At 40.0% G+C, this 20,647-nt stretch overlaps 1 protein-coding gene across 3 annotated transcripts in view; it reads right to left on the bottom strand.

The window, feature by feature from the left end:
* Positions 1-20,647, bottom strand: part of YEATS2 (YEATS domain containing 2) — a 111,493-nt gene that overhangs the window by 25,746 nt on the left and 65,100 nt on the right. For all 3 annotated transcript variants that reach the window (XM_058730638.1, XM_058730639.1, XM_058730640.1), the window contains exons 16-20: positions 13,321-13,579; positions 10,416-10,577; positions 7,865-8,031; positions 6,926-7,084; positions 3,394-3,570 (exon numbers count right to left, since the gene is read on the bottom strand). In XM_058730638.1, coding sequence (XP_058586621.1) covers positions 3,394-3,570; positions 6,926-7,084; positions 7,865-8,031; positions 10,416-10,577; positions 13,321-13,579 — 924 coding nt within the window. The remainder of the gene's footprint in view (positions 1-3,393; positions 3,571-6,925; positions 7,085-7,864; positions 8,032-10,415; positions 10,578-13,320; positions 13,580-20,647) is intronic.

The following is a 20,647-nucleotide window of genomic DNA, read 5'->3' as shown; positions in this document are numbered from 1 at the left end:
AGGCATAGGTACAAGGCACCATTAAAACTGAGAGGAAAAGAGATGCTGGGTGGCTCAGTTGGTTAACAGTCCAACTCTTGATTTTGGCTCAAGTCATGCATGATCTCATGGTTCGTGAGAGCAAGTCCTGCATTGGGCTCTGCACTGATAGTATGGAACCTGCTTGGGATTCTCTCTCCCTCTCTCTCTGCTCCTCCCTTGCCCATGCTCTCTCTCTCTCAGAATAAATAAGTATGCTTTAAAAAAAACAGAGAGGAAAATTACTATTTCTGCCTAGGGATGGGGAGAGGAGAGTATTGGGAAAAGCTTCATGTACAAAAATGGCACTTTAGGGGGATCTTCAAGATTCAAGACAGGAAAAGGGGGAAATGAATGTTTCTTAGCAGAAGATAGTAGGTAGAAAGAGAGGCATGAAAGAACATGGTTATGTTCATGGGACTACATGCAAAGTAGAGTGATAACAGGCATGAGAGGTAGTAGTTGTACGAGATGAACCTTAAAAAGCAAGCAAAATCAGCTTCAAAAAAAGTCCCTGGGGTGCCAAGACAATTCAAAAGGGAAACAGACTTTAAATGTTGGTAGGCCAATTGACTGTCTACATCCAAAAGAATGAAGTTTGGCCCTTACCTCACACCATATAAAGATTAACTCCAAATGGATCAAAGACCTATACATGAGCTAAAACTCTTAGATGAAAATGTTGGCTTAAATTTTATGATTTTGGATTTGGCAATAGTTTCTTAGCTATGATACCAAAAGCATAAGCAATAAAAGAAATACACTGGACTTTATCAAAATTAAAAAGTTTTGTGGTTCACAGAGTATCATCAAGGAAGTGGTAAGATGGACCACAGAGTGGTAGAAAATGTTTGTAAATCTGGTAAGAGACTTCTATCTAGAATAATAATGGCAAAGAATCTGAATAGACATTTCTCCAAAGAAGATACACAAATGGACAATAAGTACATTAAAAGATGCTATCATTAGCTATCAGAGAAATGCAACTCAAAGCCACAATGATTACCATTTCACACCCACTAGAATGGATATAACAACAAAAAAAGGAAAAGAACAAGTGTCAACAAGGATGTAGAAAAACGGGAGCCCTCATACATTGCTGGTAGGAGTCTAAAATGGTGTAGCTGCCTGAGAAAACTGGAAGCTTCTCATAGTGTTAAACATAGTTTATGATATGATCCAGCATTTCCTTCCTACAATTAGCCAGAAAAACCAAAAACCTATCATTACACAAAAACTTGAACATAAATGTTCATAGTAGCATTACTGATTATAAGCAAAAGGTAGAAACCACCCAAATGTCCTTCAACTAATAAATACATAAACAAGGGGCGCCTGGGTGGCTCAGTCAGTTAAGCATCCGACTTTAGTTCAGGTCATGATCTCACAGTTCGTGAGTTCGAGCCCCACATCAGGCTCTGTGCTGACAGCTCGGAGCCTGGAGCCTGCTTCAGATTCTGTGTTTCCCTCTCTCACGGCCCCTCCCCTGCTCACACTCTTCTTTCTGTCTCTCAAAAATAAATAAACAATTAAAAAATAAATAAATGTGTAAACAAAATGTGGTATGGTCATAAAACTGGCTATCGACTATTCAGATATAAAAAAATACTGATAGGGGCGCCTGGGTGGCTCAGTCGGTTAAGCGTCCGATTTCACTCAGGTCACGATCTCGCGGTCTGTGAGTTCGAGCCCCGCGTCGGGCTCTGGGCTGATGGCTCAGAGCCTGGAGCCTGCTTCCCATTCTGTGTCTCCCCCTCTCTCTGCCCCTCCCCCGTTCATGCTCTGTCTCTCTCTCTGTCTCAAAAATAAATAAACGTTTAAAAAAAAAAAAAATACTGATACATGCTACAACCTGGATGAACCTTGAAAATACTGTTAAGAGAAAGAAGCCAGACACGAAGAGTAGTTGCCTAGTACTGGGGGTGGGAGGGGCTGCTATTGGGTATGGAGTTTCTTTTAGGAATGTTAAAAAAATGTTCTAAAATAGAAAGTGGTGATGGTTGCAAAACCTTGAGAATATAATAAAAACCACACAACTGTATGCTTTATTTTTTTTTTTTAATTTTTTTTTTTTTCAACGTTTTTTTATTTATTTTTGGGACAGAGAGAGACAGAGCATGAACGGGGGAGGGTCAGAGAGAGAGGGAGACACAGAATCGGAAACAGGCTCCAGGCTCCGAGCCATCAGCCCAGAGCCTGACGCGGGGCTCGAACTCACGGACCGCGAGATCGTGACCTGGCTGAAGTCGGACGCTCAACTGACTGCGCCACCCAGGCGCCCCAACTGTATGCTTTAAAATGGCAAATTTTATAGCATATGAATTATATTTCAATTTTTTTATTGATTTTTAATTTTTTTAATTTTTAATTTTTTTTAAAGTTTGAGAGAGAGATGAGGAGGGCAGGAGGAGAGAGAGAGGGAGAGAGAATCCCAAGCAGGCACTGTCAGCACAGACCCCAACATGGGGCTTGATCTCATGAACCCCGAGATCATGCCCTGAGCTACAATCAAGAGTTGGACACTTGGGGCGCCTGGGTGGCACAGTCGGTTAAGCGTCCGACTTCAGCCAGGTCACGATCTCGCGGTCCGTGAGTTCGAGCCCCGCATCAGGCTCTGGGCTGATGGCTCGGAGCCTGGAGCCTGTTTCCGATTCTGTGTCTCCCTCTCTCTCTGCCCCTCCCCCATTCATGCTCTGTCTCTCTCTGTCCCAAAAATAAAAATAAAAAAAACATTGAAAAAAAAAAAAAGAGTTGGACACTTAACCGACTGAGCCACCCAGGTGCCCCTCCAATTTAAAAAAAATTTTTTTAGGGGCGCCTGGGTGGCGCAGTCGGTTAAGCGTCCGACTTCAGCCAGGTCACGATCTCGCGGTCCGTGAGTTCGAGCCCCGCGTCAGGCTCTGGGCTGATGGCTCAGAGCCTGGAGCCTGTTTCCGATTCTGTGTCTCCCTCTCTCTCTGCCCCTTCCCCGTTCATGCTCTGTCTCTCTCTGTCCCAAAAATAAATAAAAAAAAAAAAAAAAAAAAAAAAAAAAAAGTTGAAAAAAAAATTTTTTTTTAAACATTTATTTATTATTGAGAGACAGAGGAGGAGCAGAGAGAGGAGGAGCAGAGAGAGGAGGAGACACAGAATCTGAAGCAGGCTGCAGGCTCTGAGCTGTCAGCACAGAGCTCGACATGGGGCTGGAACCCACAAACCATGAGATCCGGACCTGAGCCGAAGTCATATGCTTAACCAACTGAGCCACCCAGGCGCACCCCACTCCAATTTTTTTTTTTTTTTTTTTAAGTAGAATATGGCCCACTGACATACCTGCTAAATACCTTAATACTTTTATGTTTCATTATGGTTTTCTACTGTTGTGCTAATTCTCACCGGCTGTGCAGGACCGTTTGCTGAGAGGGTCACAGCTGGGGAAGTGGCGGTTGTGATAACCCCTCCTGCCACTCTCAGCATTGTGGTTCCAGGCTTTGAGAGTTGTGAAGTGGCTGGTACAGACTTCAGTGTGCTATCAGATATTTTCATTAGTGATGCCTGTCCCCCAGGGGCTGCCTGCAGAAACAAAATCGGTTGAAGTAATAATGTTGCCTTGGTTTATAGGCACAATTTATTCCTTACATACAGTGGCCCCAAGAATTAAAGCACATCCAAGAAAGTCTTGCTAATCAAAAACATAGGAGGTGTTTGTGCACCTTTCCAATGAACACTCAAGTTTATGACATTTTACATACAAATGTTCCTTTACCTCTAATGTAGAACAAGTGAATGAATGCACTTACAAGTCACTATTTGGCAACAGTGACTTCAAAGATACTAGGTCATTTGTTATCAAAATAATGGAGTCTAAAATGCTCTTAAATATATGTGTAATCTTTAAACATGAAAATCTAAACAATATGGGCCAGATTTAAATGGGTAAGTTAAGTGCTCTAGGCAAGTACCTTAGCATTTTATTATTGCTCAACAAATGTAGTACCATTAACAAATTATAGTTTTAGTGGGTTAAATTAAGGCTCAGCAAACGTTTCCTGTAAATGGCATTAAGCATTTACAGCACTGAAGGCCATATGGTCCTTGTTTCAACTCCTCAACTCTACTGTTACACGGGTGTGGCTGTGTTCCAGTAAAATATTATTCATAAAAATAGGAAGCCTTGGGCACAGTTCACTGACCCGTGGCCTAAATGACTGCTTACTGCCCAAAATTAATACACCCCACAAACAGATACCATTTATCAGTCCCTAGAACTGTGTGTCAGTAATGGCAAAAACACTTTCATGTATTTTATGTCAATGAATCTTTTCATAAACTTTATAAGGTAGATTTTAGTCCCATTTTACAGATGAAGAAGTTAAGCTCAGTAATTTTACCAGGATCATACAGTTAGTAACTGGAAGCGCCATGATTAGAATGCAGAAGTAGTAGCCATTGGAGCCTGATATATACAAAAATTTTAGCCATACAAAAATGGCTAAAATTAAAAAGGATGACAGTCTCCCATATTGGTGAGAATGAACAGCAACTGTAACTCTCTCACATTACTTATGGGAGAGTCAAATGGTACAACCACTCTGCAAACCATTTGTCAGTTTCTTATAAACTTTCTTATTTTTTAAAAAAAATTTTAATGTTTTATTTATTTTTGAGAGAGTCAGAGTGTGAGTAGGGGAGGGGCAGAGAGAGATGGAGACACAGAATCCGAAGCAGGCTCCAGGTTCCGAGCTGCCAGCACACAGCCTGACTCAGGGCTCGAACTCACAGACTGTGAGATCATGACCTGAGCTGAAGTCGGACAATTAACCGACTGAGCCACCCAGGCGCCACCTTATAACTTTCTTATTAACATATACTTACCCTAGGACCTAGCTATTTTACAGTACAAAACATCTGTACAAGAATGTTCATAATAGTATAGTTCATTTAAAAAAAAAAAAAAAGAGGGTATGTTTTACAGTGACAAATGTTTTGTAACTTGACTGGGATAGTGCTTGCATGAGTTTGTACACTGGTCAACACTCATTGAGCAGTACACATATGGTCTATGCATTATTTTATGTAAATAATACCTTATTAAAAAGCAACAGGTGCGCCTGGGTGGCTCAGTCAGTTAAGCTCGACTCTTGACTTTGGCTCAGGTCATCAATTCACAGTTTGTGAGATTGAGCCCCACGTCAGGCTCTGTGCTGATAGCATGGAATCTGCTTGGGATTCTCTTTCTGCCCCTCCCCCACTCATTCTCACCACCCCCCCAAATAAATATACTTAAAAAAAGAAAAAAAGCAACAGTAATTGTTCTGCAGTGGTAGAACAGGAAGAAAGTCACTCCACTAGCTGCAACATAAGCAGGTAGGAAGAAATAAGCTAAGATTTTAAAGAACTGCCTGAAGAATTTTAGGGCCTCATATCTGTTTAAAATACTAAGTGCATCTGACCAAAGGGAAATTAGTACTCAAAGAAATGAAACAGTACTAATATGAAAAATATATGATGGAGAAAAAATTCCTTTTTTACAGATATAACCTACCAAACCTTCCTCAAGGTAAAACAAATAACCTGAATAGTTCTGTATCTACTAAATAAATTGAAATTGTAGTTAAAAACCTTCCCAATCAGGAAAACTTGAGGTCATTATGGCTTCACTGGTGTATTCTAGTTAAAGAAAAAAATAATACCAATTCTACATAAAATTTTTTACACAAAAAGTGAACGAGAGAAAAGTTTTTGTTTTTTGTTTTTAAGAGGGAAAAGTTTCTAACTCATTCACTTATGTGATATCACAACCAGACAGGAATTACAAAGAAAACCACTGACCAATAACCCTTACAAAAACTCTAAACAAAATTTTATCAAATGAAACCCAGCAATACATTAAAAGAGGATAACATGTCACAAACAAGTGGGGCTTATTCCAGGAATGCAGGGCTGGTTTAACACTTAAAAAAATTTTTTTTAATGTTTTTTAAGTAATCTCTACCCCTCAACATGGGGCTTGAACGCATGACCACAAGACCAAGAACACACGCTCCACCAACAGAGCCACCAGGTGCCCTCTTATGATCTTCTTAGTAACATTTTTTCTCTAGCTTACTGTAAGAATACAATATATAATACATATAACATACAAAATGTGTGCTAGTCAACTATGTTATTGGTAAGGCTATTAATAGTTAAGTTTGGGGGGAGTCAAAAGTCGTATGAGGATTCTCCACTGTGAGAGAGGTTGGCACCCCTGACCCACCCCCTGTTGTGCAAGGATCAACTGTACATGGATACTGTGGATGGCATCACCTACTACACTATTCAGAATCTCCCATACGAAGTTCCTCCAGAGACATTTTAGAATGAAGTATCAAGAAAACCTCTGTTTCTTCTAAGGAAATATGTAGGTATTGTTTTGCCTCTCACAAACTGAATTTTATAACTGATCATGCTTCTGATTTGCTTTGGCAAATTTTATTAATTATATAGGACATAGCTGTTTGCATATCTAATAACTCTGGCCTTATCTTCTCATTCTACTTGTATTTTCCCAAATTTCAAGATTTTATTATTTTTCTATACTGTTTTATTATCATTTTCTTTTTTTTTTCTTAATGTTTATTTTTTGAGAGAGACAGAGAGAGACAGAGTGCGAGCAAGGGAGGGGCAGACAGAGAAAGAGAGACACAGAATCCAAAGCAGGCTCTAGGATCTGAGCTGTCAGCACAGAGCCCGACATGGGGCTCAAACCCACAAGCTGGAGATCATGACCTGAGCCAAAGTCAGATGCCTAACTGATTGAGCCACTCAGGCGCCCCTTACTATTCATTTTCTTGGGCAACCTTAATTTCTTTGTGGAAAAGGATAAGCTGTAAAAGTTTTAATAAATGCCATAACCACCTTGTATTTGGGGTATGTGTTTATTTACCTGGGTAAACAAAGTGGTTTTTTGTCCAGAGATGACTTTTAATGTTTGTTGCCCTTGTGCAGAAGATGTGCTGACTCCCAGCGTTCCTTGGACCACTGACCCAGTAGTCAGCTGTTTTCCAGATGTCTGGGGTGATGGCTGACCAACTAAAAATGTGCCCTAGAAACAAATAAAGACCTACTCAGTAATTATTAAGTTCAAATGACTAGTCCTGACCCTTTAAATCACAAGGTCCCATGTTACAAGCTACAATGCCCCCCTTGAATTCTCCAACTCAGCCAAAATAATTGTAAGGAACAGCTCTGCTCTCAGGGTCCCTCCCAAAAGCTCTCCCCACTTTTAGAACTCTGCACAGTAGCTGTGGAGCAGGCTGCTTAAAAACTCAAGTTTTACAACCGAATCTTTAAATCTGGATTTAATTTTCAAGATTCATAACTACCCATCCTTAGTAAGAACATTGAGAACAAAAATTCTTAAAGAGGAGTCAAGACTTTAGCAATGAGGGGAAAGAAAGTAGAAACTTGTTCCTAATCATGAATCCAACCTAACTCCAAATACCTTAACTTGATAGTACCTCTTTGGTTACTCCCTTCCAAGAGAAAATTTTCAACTGCACATGAACACTACTCACTAACTCATGGATTTGGAAGGCAAAAGCATAGGAAAAATCTTTCTTTGAGTCAGAAAGATCTGGGTTTAAATCCAAATTCTATCATTGGCTTAGCAGAGACATCTTGGGAAAGATACTTAAGTCTTTCTGAATGTCTAGGACCTCTTGTCTCAACATAAAACAAGCCCAAAATAATATAGATTCATAACATAGCTAAAATGTTAGTATTGACTCCTGATCCCAGAGATGTAAAGATAAATCCACTATAATTAAAGGCAGTTATTAAGGAACCAAAGGATTTAAAAGACACCAGTCACAAACGATCAGACCTGAGGCGTTTGCTTTAGGATATAAGATGTGTAAGTCAGGTGCTGGGATATCCCTCCAGGGCCTGCAGGGCTCTGAGTTCCTCCTGTTCCTCCTCCTCCACCTCCGCTGCCACTGCCACCGCTGCCTCCGCCACTACCACTGCCTGCAGCTGAGCCAGACTGGAGGTCTGAAAATACAATGAAATGACAGCAACATCAGAAAAGGTATTAAGAGGCTTAACAGAAAGATAGATGAGCCCAGAGGGATGTTTCCCTTACAGCGACATTCCTTCCCTTTTCTATTTTCTCCTTTCTTTTCTGTAATGTATCTATTCTGTGACAAGAGTGAGAAGAACATCCCAGAACTGAAGACTGATCTACTTCCAACTGAAGGACAGTTGACTAGTTCAGCTCTCGGTACAATGAAGAACTTAACTTTAACAAGAGTTTTGACTTAGTGTGGGACATCAAGAAAGAGTGTGATAGCTGACATTTCTAACCAAGTGCTGACTGGAATGTGCTCAGAGAAGTGCTTATAAACATTCTGGCATCTCATTTGATTTCAGTGAAACTGCTGGAATTTAGTGTAATTTTACAGTACCTTTTCTGTTGCCCTCTGCCGCAGAAAAAACTGATTTTCTTCACATTTATAATGACTCCAGGGCCCCATTTTTTTTTCCTTTTAAAATTCTAATTTTTTTTTTTTTTTTTTTAACATTTTTATTTATTTTTGAGACAGAGAGAGACAGAGCATGAACGGCGGGAGGGCCAGAGAGAGAGGGAGACACAGAATCAGAAGCAGGCTCCAGGCTCTGAGCTGTCAGCACAGAGCCTGATGCGGGGCTCGAACTCACGGACGGTGAGATCGTGACCCGAGCGAAGTCGGACGCTCAACCGACTGAGCCACCCAGGCGCCCCTAAAATTCTACTTTAAAGCCTTTGAATTTTTTTTACTTCCCACTTGGTGACATAATATATACAAACTAAAACCTAAATAGCTCTCTGGGTGACTTGTGGAATACTCACGTTGTCCTTTTCTTACATATCTTTTATATACTACAGCTTAAGTAGGAGGAAAAAATGCCAGGGTGAGAGAGCAGAAATCACCCATTATAGTTAGTAAACAAAATGGCGACTAGCTCACACACTACATTTTGGCAAGAGTGGCTAATTTTTAGTGAACCTATTATACCAATTATACTTGGGGAGGGGGGGTGCTTTTAAATCTTATTTAACATAATTTGTCAAACTGGCTTACATACAACACCCAGTGCTCATCCCAACAAGGACCCTCTTCAATGCCCATCACCCACTTTCCCCTCTTCCCTTGCACCATCAACCCTCAGTTTGTTCTCTGTATTTAAGAGTCTCTTATGGTTTGTCTCCCTCCTTGTTTGTTAACTATTTTTTTCCCCTTCCCTTCCTCCATGGTCTTCTGTTAAGTTTCTCAAGATCCACATATGAGCAAAAACATATGATATCTTTCTCTGACTTATTTCACTTAGCATAATACCCTCCAGTTCTATCCACAATGCTGCAAATGGCATGATTTTATTCTTTCTTGTTGCCAAGTAGTATTCCGTTGTATATATAAACCACATCTTCTTTATCCATTCATCAGTTGATGGACATTTAGGCTCTTTCCATAATTTAGCTACTGTTGAAAGTGCTGCTATAAACATTGGGGTACAAGTGCCCCTATGCATCAGCACTCCTGTATCCCGTGGGTAAATTCCCAGCAGTGCTATTGCTGGGTCACAGGGTAGTTCTCTTTTTAATCTTTTGAGGAACCTCCACACTGTTTTCCAGAGCAGCTGCACCAGTGTGCATTCCCACCAACAGTGCAAGAGGGTTCCCGTTTTTCCACATCCTCACCAGCATCTATAGTCTCCTGATTTGTTCATGTTAGTCACTCTGACTGGTGTGAGGTTATACCAATTTTACTTCTGATTGAGAGGGAAATAATTCCCTTTACCCTTTCCTTTCCAACACCAAATTGTTTTCTCTGTATGTCAAAACAAAAGTTTGTCAATCTAGATAAACCACCTAATTTCCTTGGGGTTTTAAGGCTTGTACACTAAGGCTGACTCTCTATTTCTCTTTCCATCTCCAAACCTAGCAAACTTAACATGCACATCTAAATAATGGCAGGCAGACACACTTGATTCCACTCCTATTCCTATCCCCTCCAAAATATAGGCTCTCAGCTAACTTCTCCACAGGTGTCACATTTCTAGATATCACTGAAAAGGAAGAACTCTTTTTTGTTTACAGTTCACATGGACAGGTTTCTCTCAACACACCTTCAGTAGCCATACCTCTCCAATGTACTTTGTATCTGATCCCAAACTCTGAGTAGATAAATGCAAAATAACAGTATCACCTCCTAGGACTACGATCGTTTAAGCCTACTTCTAGTTAAATTATATGCATGTTTTAAATCCATATGGGCAAATACTACCATCATACAGAGCTATGGAAATACTTCCTGAAACAGGTAAGAGCTGCCCCTGGGTGGGTGAAATGAACATACCCAGAGGCCCAAGAACCAAAGATTTAATGATGGACTAACTAGCATTGTTGGTAGCTCGTAGGATGGCTCCTTGAGGGATCAGCAGCAGTTTTCCTTTTCCTGAAGGGTTCTTGCTGTTCGTTGTAAGGTAGAGTTTGGTGCCAGGAGGCAAATTTGCCAAGTTGGCCAGATTAGTGGCTGGTAGCTGTAATGTTGCCATTACTAAAATGGTAAAGGGGAAAAGGAAAAAAAAAAAAAAAAAAAAGAGGAAAAACAGTTATGATAAATTTGAACTGAGGTCAATGCTATCTCTAAAATTAAAACAACGTAGTAAGATACTTACTGAAAAACATACACAGTAAACTACAGTTTTCTTAAATACACAAGGTGGACAGTCTTAAATATCTTGCTACCTAAAAAATAATCTATATACTAGAAGAGCTTGCTGTAAACTAGAAAGGAATATTTGTACATAAATAGGGTGACCATATGTCCCAGTTTGCCCAGAACAGTTCCAGTTTATACCTGTGTCCCAATGATTATTAATAGTAATTCTTGGGGCGCCTGGGTGGCTCAGTCAGTTAAGCCTCCGACTTTGGCTCAGGTCATGATCTCGCGGTCCGTGAGTTTGAGCCCCGCGTCGGGCTCTGTGCTGACAGCTGAGTCTGGAGCCTGTTTCAGATTCTGTGTCTCCCTCTCTCTCTGACCCTCCCCCGTTCATGCTCTGTCTCTCCCTGTCTCAAAAATAAATAAACGTTAAAAAAAAAAAATTAAGAAAAAAATAGTAACTCTTTTTACTCTCACAAGTACTATAGTTTAGACAATCAATGAAATAATCACCTTATTTATGGATGAATGTATATTTCCTCCCAATTGTTTAAAGCCCCTTCAATCAATTGCTAGTGATGAATGAATCTACTGATTTGAAACTAGACTTCTTATCTCTCTCACTTTCTAAGAACTAAGAAAATGCCACAGTTAACAACTGGCACATATACTATGAAACTATAATTCAGTCTTACCTATGTCAAAGAGCTTTCGCTTATCCCTTAGAATTTACTTCTCGATGCACAGGGCTGTAAACCTTTAAATGAGATTCTTAATTGGAGACTTACACATCAAAACTTCTGCAAATGTTCTGAATCCAAATCCCCACAAAATGAAGCATACAGAACCATGTGAGTCACCAGAGGCAAAGGACTCTCATGGCGTCCTCCAGCCTGCTGGACTAGTCCTCCTTCTCATTACTACTTCACTGTGCAAGATTTGGGGAACCAAGAACCTAGAAGCTGCCCCAAAACATCAGGGACTGATATTAAAACTGAGTGCCATTATCTCTCCACTACTGCCAGACCTAATCCCACTTTACACCATATGCATCTCAGCAAACCTCTCTGGTCTGTCACCCGTACCCGGAAGTCCAGCCCCAAACTGCTCTCCATTCCTGATCTGAGTCCACCTTCTCAGGCCCTCCTCCTCCCCCATCTCTTTCACCAAGCCCCCAGGAATTCCTGCTGTGGTCAATTACACCCTTTGTGGTCAATTACACCCTTTAGAATCTCCACCTCTTTCAACCTTAATGTCTTTTTGTGTAACTAAACACTAAAAGTCCTCTGAAGATAGGACTTCCTCCACAGCCCCTTAGCTAAAAGCTGGTTTTTTTGTTTGTTTTTTAATCTTACCTCAGTGTATGAGGGCCAGGACTAGAAGAGAAGCCTTTTTGCTCTCCAGTTTGGCTTTCAGACCATTACCACCCCTCATTCCAGAGGAAAAACCTGCTGGCTCCTGTTAGGATCATGCATGGCTCTACCACCTTACCCCTTGCTTTTCTACTCTCATTTACTGAACCCCTAGCCACTTCCCCTCACTTGCTAAAGACTGACTCCTGACTCAGTCTTGCTGTATGCCAACAACTGTCATCCTCAGTGACAGCACTGCAGATGACCTGTTTAATTCTCTGGCTTCTCAGGTACTTCATTTTCTAAACTCCCAAGATCATTTCTTCCAATCTATCTCAAGCACTCTTTTCTAAGGCCACAAATGGACTTTGTCATCACCAGCAATTCATCACCTCTGAAATCGTTATTTTGGACATCTACTACCTTCTTTTTCTTCTTTCTTATGAATCTTTTATATTTATTTTTTATATTTTTTCAAGTGTATTTATTTTGGGGGGGAAGGGGGGACAGGGAAAGAGAGAGAGGGAGAGGGACAAGGAGAGAGAGAGAAAGAGAGAAAATCCCAAGCAGGCTCCACACTGTCAGGGCAGAACCTGCCTGAACTCACGAACTGTGAGATCATGACCTGAGCCAAAATCAAGGGTTGGTAGTGTAACCATCTGAGCCACCCAGGTGCCCCTATTTTATTTTGAATATATAAAGTTGGTTCTGGAATTAGTTTTGGGTTTTTAAGATTTTATTTTTACATAATCTCTACACCGAACGTGGGGCTCAAACTCACAACTCCGAGATCGAGTCACATGCTGTACCAACTGAGCCAGCCAAGCACCCCTATTATTTAGTTTTTAAGTTTTCTTTTTTTAATTTAATTTTTTTATTCAAGTACAATTAACATATAGCATGAGCTTCAGGTATACAATATAATGATACATCAGTATCTCAAAATGCTGCTGATAAATGACCATCCCAAGATTTTAGGTCTGAATACAACCCAAAGTGGAGATAAGGTCAAACAAAAATTATGTCAGACCAGAAAGCAGTTATCAAGAAAAACCCTCTATTTCTATTACTCTTGCTAAAACACACACACACACACACACACCCCTCTCAAACTACTTACAGATCTCTACGTAAAATGTTACATGAAGAAGATTAACATATTTTTATATACTCCTTATAGCACTAACCAACAGGTTTTCTTAGAACCAAACACTGAATAAAATCACTAGCAAAGAACAGTTTAGAAAGAGCTGCTGCTGAAAGGGCCCCGCAACAGTATCAGTTACCTGAACCCTGGGATCCACTCTTCTGAGGGCCGGCGGCAGTGACCTGAGCCTTGGTTAAGGCTTGCACCGGCTGAGCAACAATGGTGCCTCCACCTCCGCTCACAATTGCTTTGGCAACTCCTTGGGTCACAACTTGCTTTGGACCAACAGCTTTGGCAACAGAAGAGCTGGCCTTGGCTACAAGGATTTGGCCGCCACTGATTGCTACAGCCTGTTTCACTGCTGAAGGTAAAGTGGACCCAACTGGCACCCCAACGACCTGTTGAAAATAGAGAAGAATCCAGCAGTGCTTCTTCTCAGTCCTTTCAAGGACTCTTCGAACAGAACAGTCACTCTGTTCTAGCAAAGAAAAAAGCAAAGTCCTAGCTATGACTTTAATTTAATCCTCTAGGAATGATACCTATGACAGATGTGAAAACATTTCTCACATTTTGGACAGTATTACAATAAAAAGCTACAGTTTTTGTCTTAACCCCAGCTACTATCTAGAACTTATTTTATGTGTTTTTAATTTAAAAAAACTTAGAAAATACAGAAATACAAAGAAAAAATTTCTACTTTTCCAGATATAACCTATTTTAAAATTTTACTTATTTTTATTTTTATTAATTTTTTTTTAACATTTATTTATTTTTGAGAGACAGAGAGAGATGGAGTATGAGCAGGGGAGGGGCAGAGAGAGCGGCTGACACAGAATCCAAAGCAGGCTCCAGGCTCTGAGCTGTTATGACAGCACAGAGCCCGATGCGGGGCTCAAATCCACAAACTGTGAGATCATAACCTGAACCAAAGTTGGACGCTTAACCAACTGGGCCACCCAGGCGCCCCATAAGTTTTATTTATTTATTTATTTAATTTTATTTTTAATTTTTTTTAATGTTTATTTATTTTTGAGACAGAGAGAGACACAGGATGAGCAGGGAAGGGGCAGAGAGAGAGGGAGACACAGAATGTGACGCAGGCTCCAGGCTCCGAGCCGTCAGCACAGAGCCTGATGCGGGGCTCAAACTCACGAACTGTGAGATCATGACCTGAGCCGAAGTCGGACGCTCAACCAACTGAGCCACCCAGGCGCCCCAATTTTATTTATTTTTAAAGTAAACTCTACCCCCAACATGGGGCTCAAAATCATCACCCAAGACCAAGAGTTGCATGTTCTATCAACTAAGCCAGTCAGATGCCCCAGAAATAACCTCTTGATATTTTTAATGTATTTGCTTCCAACTCTTTTTAATATACATTTTAAAAGATTTTTTAAATATTTATTTATTTTTGAGAGAGACAGAGCATAAGCAGAGGGAAAGGGAGACACAGACTCTGAAGCAGGCTCCAGGCTCTGAGCAGTTATGACAGCACAGAGCCCAATGCAGGGCTTAAATTCACAGACCATGACATCATGACCTGAGCCTAAGTCGAACACTTAATCAACTGAGCCACCCAGGTGCCCCTTCTTCCAACTGATTTTTAAGAAAAGTCATCTTTTTCTAAATACTTCTCATTTTTCATTTCCTTAAAGGTCAACATTTGGTTAAAAGGTCTAAGCAAGAATATTTTTTTAAAAGACCCAATACCCAAATTATGAAAGTTGAAAATATCTGGTTCTGAAAATATTATAAAGTGAACTCTTTCAAGTAAGAAAATACTACAGAACTCTTCAGACAAAGTCAACAGAGGATGTTAAATTACAAAAAACAATTCAATTAATGGTAAATTGGGGCAGGGTTTCCACTTCCCAGTTCTTTATTTCATAAAAAAGAACTTCTCACCAGGAACTAGTTGCAAAGAGTCTTTTACAAGATTAAAAGAATACCCAAAGACCTGCTCTCTAAAAGTGAAAATGAGAAAGTATAAGCACTTCTCACCCATCAGATTGGAGTCAAAAACTGTAAAGTCTGGTAACACCAAGAAGTGGCTAAAGGGTCTGGGGAAATAGGAACATCTATCTGTTCCCTGATGAAAGAAAAGTAAGTTTGTACAGCCACTCCAGAGAGGTACTGGCATATCCACTAAAATTGAAAATTCAGGGGCGCCTGGGTGGCTCAGTCGGTTAAGCGTCCGACTTCAGCTCAGGTCACGATCTCACGGTCCATGAGTTTGAGCCCCGCGTCGGGCTCTGGGCTGATGGCTCAGAGCCTGGAGCCTGCTTCCGATTCTGTGTCTCCCTCTCTCTCTGCCCCTCCCCCGTTCATGCTCTGTCTCTCTCTGTCTCAAAAATAAATAAACGTTAAAAAAAAATTTTTTTTTTAAATTTAAAAAAAAAAAAAGAAAATTCACATACTCCATGTTGTAACAATTCTACTTTTAGAAATATATCCTAGAGAAATCTTAGACACGTGTTCAAGGGAACATAATGTCCAAGATAGCATTATTTATAATTACAAAAAACTGTCAACAAACTTAATACCTATAACATGTAGCAACATACTTAATGTCTACAGGTAGAGTAATGGATAAATTGTGGTATAAGACAGACAATGGAATAGCATACACTAGAACTACATGTATCAGCATCAACAGACTGACAGTACAATTCCTGAATGGAAGGGGAGCTGAAGAAAAACAGAATATATATATATATATATATATATATATATATATATGTAAATATATTTTACGTAAATCTTCAAAATATACAACATTACATGTTATTTATGGCTATGGATTTATGCAATACAAAGTATGAACTCAAAAGCTACACATTCACATTCATGATAGTGTTGCTCTGGGGAAGAAAAAAGTGGACTTCAACTCTGTCATGTTCTCCTGGGAGAAAATATGAGATGAAATAAATATGAACGTGTTAATTTGGGGTGGAGGATACATGGGTATTGATTATATCATTGTATTTTACTGAAATTTTAGCATCTTTTTTCAACTAAAAACAACAGGATTACCTAAGATAAATGATAAACATGCAACTGATGAATGAAACTCTTAAGTTAAATAATTAATAAATCATACTTGGTTTCTTTTCCAAGAATGTGAATACAGTAAAACACACTGGCCACATGCTTGGACAATATGACTGATGTGAAGAAAACGGTCCCCTAATCAAGTGTTATAAATCACCGTGTAACAAAGAACAAAGAGTACAGGACTTTATAAGCAGTCAGACCTGGTCTCCCAGTTTTGTTCCACTAGTTTGTAGCTGGAAAAGTTATTTAATGTTTGTGAGCTTTAGCCTTAGATAACTCATTTATAAAATATGGATAAGATCATGAGGCATAAATGAGGATAAGTTTATCAAATGCCTAGCCAGTATGATGAACACAGTAAATGATAGCTGCTGCTCCCCATGGCACTGGTTATAATTAACTGAAGAACAGTAATTTATGAGGTTACATGGAGATGCAAAGGATACAGAGTGCCAAATGGATAAGCATTCAGCTAGGGCAGAGGACCTTAGTCTTAAATCCTAGACTCATTTAGTCAAACAGAAATTAAAGTATATACCAAGTGGTATCTGCTTTAAAATATCCTAGAAAGAGAAATAAGATTAGCAAAATGTTGATAATTGTTGAAACTGGGTAATGGGCATTATAGGATTCATTACCAAAGTCTCTCCACTTTCATGTAAGTTTAAGGCAGGATGGAAAGGAAGGATGGAAAGGAAGAAGAAAAGACTCAAAGACTCAATGGGGAAAAGCAAGTTAACTTAGAATAGAGAAGAAAAATCCTCCCAGCTATACTGGCATGGTTAAAACAATCCAGATCTCTCTACTCTGACTGTATAAGCCTCATTCTGAAGGCAACATGGAGTGTCCATGCTGTGGCCAGAGCTGGGCATAGTCACTTCCCCTACAGATGTGGAAGTATAAACTCTTCTTATTAATCAGCTTTTTTTTTAAGTTTATTTATTTATTTTGAGAGAGAGCGAGCAAGCACTCGAGCAAGCAGGGGAGGGGCAGAGAGAGAGAGAGAATCTCAAACATGTTCCACATTGTCAGCGCAGAGCCCAAAGCAGAGCTTGAACCCAGAAACCATGAGATCATAACCTGAGGTGAAACCAAGAGTCAGATGCTCAACCAACTGAGCCACTCAGGCACCCCAATCAAGAACTTTTCTGTGTATTTATGGAAAAAAAAGTTTCTTAACGTAGGAAAACATTTTTGGAATACGGCACAAAGTGCCAGTTGAATCCCAATATCCATTCTTGTTTTCTCTCTCATAGTAAGAGAGCTCCCGGTTTTTAGCTATGTGGACATGGCCACATAGAATATTTCCCAGCCTAGGACTGGTCTTCTGATTTCTGGCTAAAAGAATAGGAAGAGAAGTGATGAGTGCAAATTTTGGGTTATGCCTCCTTACACCTCCTTTTCTCTTCCTGCTGGCCAGAAATGCAAACATGGTGGCATGAGATAAAATGGTTATCTTATTAGCCCACAACCTGAGAACCAAATTTTGAGAATGGCAGAGCAACAAGATATGAGTGTCTAGATTCTTGATGATTGTCGAAGCGACATACTAGAACTGCCTACTGGTCTTTTATGAGTGAAAGAAAAACTTAGGCTTCTGGTTTTTGTAGTTCTCTTTTATAGTAGTCAAACTTTTTTTCCCAAGACAAGAGTCTTCACATTTCCTGAATATATCAAATTTGGTAATTCACTGCATGAACTAAATTACACATCATCTATTTTCATGTTCCTTTTTTTTTTTTTAATTTTTTAAAATGTGTATTATTTTTGAGAGAGAGAGAAAGACAGAGCATGAGCAGGGGAGGGGCAGAGAGAGAGGGGAGACATAGAATCTGAAGCAGGCTCCAGGCTCTGAGCTGGCAGCACAGAGCCCAACATGGGGCTCGAACCTATATGCCTTCAAGCTGTGAGATCATGACCCGAGCCAAAGTCGGCCGCCGAACCGACTGAGCCACCCAGGCACCCCTATTTTCATGTTCCTAAACCAACAAACAAAGCAAAAAAATCTTAAAGGAAAACATATGGATTGGACCTATTTTCTTTTCTAAAACTCCATGCATCTTAACTTGCTTTTCTCAGCTGTATCAACCTCTATTCTCACTCAATGGCTTCAAAATTTCCAGGATATGACATATTTAATCTCTCCCAAGAGCTAAATAAAATGTGGTATCCCAAGTTGGCCACAGGAGGGCAGTTTTGATTAGCAGAGCTTATCCACTAGGAGCATACCACTGGCAAGGTTAGCACCCCCCAACTCCCCCCATCTTGTTTGAAAAAAGAGAGAATGAGGAAGTCTGGAATTCTACTGGGGAAAATCCTACTCACAGCTGTCTACAGACATCATAAGGAAGACTCTTAAGTAGGTCACTATAACCTCAAATTAGTTTTTCTTTCTTTCTTTCTTTCTTTCTTTCTTTCTTTCTTTCTTTCTTTCTTTCTTTCTTTCTTTTTTTCTTTTCTTTCTTTCTTTCTTTCTTTCTTTCTTTCTTTTTCTTTTTTTTTTAACAATATAACACTTTGGCCTAGAACGTGAACTTTTCCCATTCACAACACTTCTCTCTGCATTCCTAACTTCCTTTAGTGTCACAAAGCAGACATCCTTTGTTCTATATTGTTGTAAATATTTCACTTTGATTCATGCTCTGATTCAGTGTTTTTGTTTGTGCTCTGTACAGACCTTTGCAAGTCAGAATTTACTTTAACAACCAGAAAGTAAGGATTCTATGTATGCAATTTTCTCTCCAGACACTGAAGAGTATGGCCAATTATGATTTAGTACTTAATAAGTACATGGTACTCCTGCACATTTACATAGGATTTGTCCATAGTCATTTAAGCTACTATCATTTATTAAGCGCTCGCTCTGTGCTAAGTCCTTCATGTACAATGGTTTCTAATTCTCCTATAACTCTGAAAGGCAGAGGAGAGTATTACTCCCTTTTACTAGATGAAAAAACAAAGTTTAGTAAGACAAACCTGCCCAGGTCACACAAGCAAGGAGTGGCTGAGATCTGGAAAAGGCTCTAACTCCAAAGCTCACATTCTTTTTACTATGCCACACTGGTTCTTTCTCACACGAACCCACTAAGTACTTAGCTGTCCCTTAAAACAGCACCTCTCTACTTTCATGAAAAAAGATAAGCTGTATTTCTATTGTGCCAAAGTTGAATGGAAGGTAAAACAGTATCATTTTGCTCACGCTTCTGCTTTCTTTTTTTTTTTTTTTTTTTTTTTTTTTTTTTTTTAAATTTTTATTTTTGGGACAGAGAGAGACAGAGCATGAACGGGGGAGGGGCAGAGAGAGAGGGAGACACAGAATCGGAAACAGGCTCCAGGCTCCGAGCCATCAGCCCAGAGCCTGACGCGGGGCTCGAACTCACGGACCGCGAGATCGTGACCTCGCTGAAGTCGGACGCTTAACCGACTGCGCCACCCAGGCGCCCCCACGCTTCTGCTTTCTGGGCAGGCACTTCAGCAATAACCAGGGACAGTCTGTACTTGCAGACAGCTCCTTATCTGGAGTCCAAAGCATACACTAAATTTCCTAGGTAAACAGGAAATGTCTTTTCTCATGGTCTTCTGCTTTTGCGCATTTCTTTCACACTCCTCTATGCCTTTTTCAGGTGCCCTTACACTCTATTTAGGGCATTCTAGCACAAACCCATCCATTTTTTCTTAGTTCTGCATTGCCATTAAGTAGGTGGCAATGTGACAAGAAAGCCAATACAGTTGTTCAGCAACACAGAGGAGTGGATTTGCAAACTGGAAAGTGTAAAAAAGTGAAACTAATTTGTTCAGAGCTTCTGAGCATAAACAGCAATACTATTGACTCAAAAACCTAAATCAGACATTCCATGTAACTTTGGTGAAGCAAATTAGATTCTGAAGAACATGTAAAATGTGTCTGAGTAACAAGCCCAGATAATAGTAACAGAAAGGACTTTGCCAAAAGGCTTACCCCTAAGGCCAAAAAAATGGAGCACTGGGAAGCAGTTGGGGGTGCCTGTCTTCGTGATTCTGGCTAGAGAAGCCCCAAAGTCAAATATGATGCTATAGCTTGGTGGTTCCTAATTTTGCCTAATCACATGAATCAGCAGGATAGCTTAATAAAAATCCAGATTCCTAGGGCCCCTAAGAATATTCTGATTCAGAAAGTTTGATGGGGGCCTCAGTATCTATATCTATACATTTTAAACTTAATTTATTTACTTATTTTGAGAGAGCGAGAATGCCTGTCCATGTGGGAAAGAGGCAGAGAAGGAGGGAGAGAGAATCCCAGGCAGGTTCCGCACCATCAGTGCAGAGCCCAATGCAGGACTTGAACTCCCAAACCACAAGATCATGACCTGAGCTGAAGCTGGACACTTAACCAACTGAGCGTCAGTATCTATATATTTTAATCATCAGATGAG

The sequence above is a fragment of the Neofelis nebulosa genome, chromosome 5 (assembly GCF_028018385.1).
Source record: "Neofelis nebulosa isolate mNeoNeb1 chromosome 5, mNeoNeb1.pri, whole genome shotgun sequence".
NCBI lineage: Eukaryota > Metazoa > Chordata > Mammalia > Carnivora > Felidae > Neofelis > Neofelis nebulosa.
Note: the sequence above shows the minus strand (reverse complement) of the source record. Positions and strands in the feature narration are given on the sequence as shown.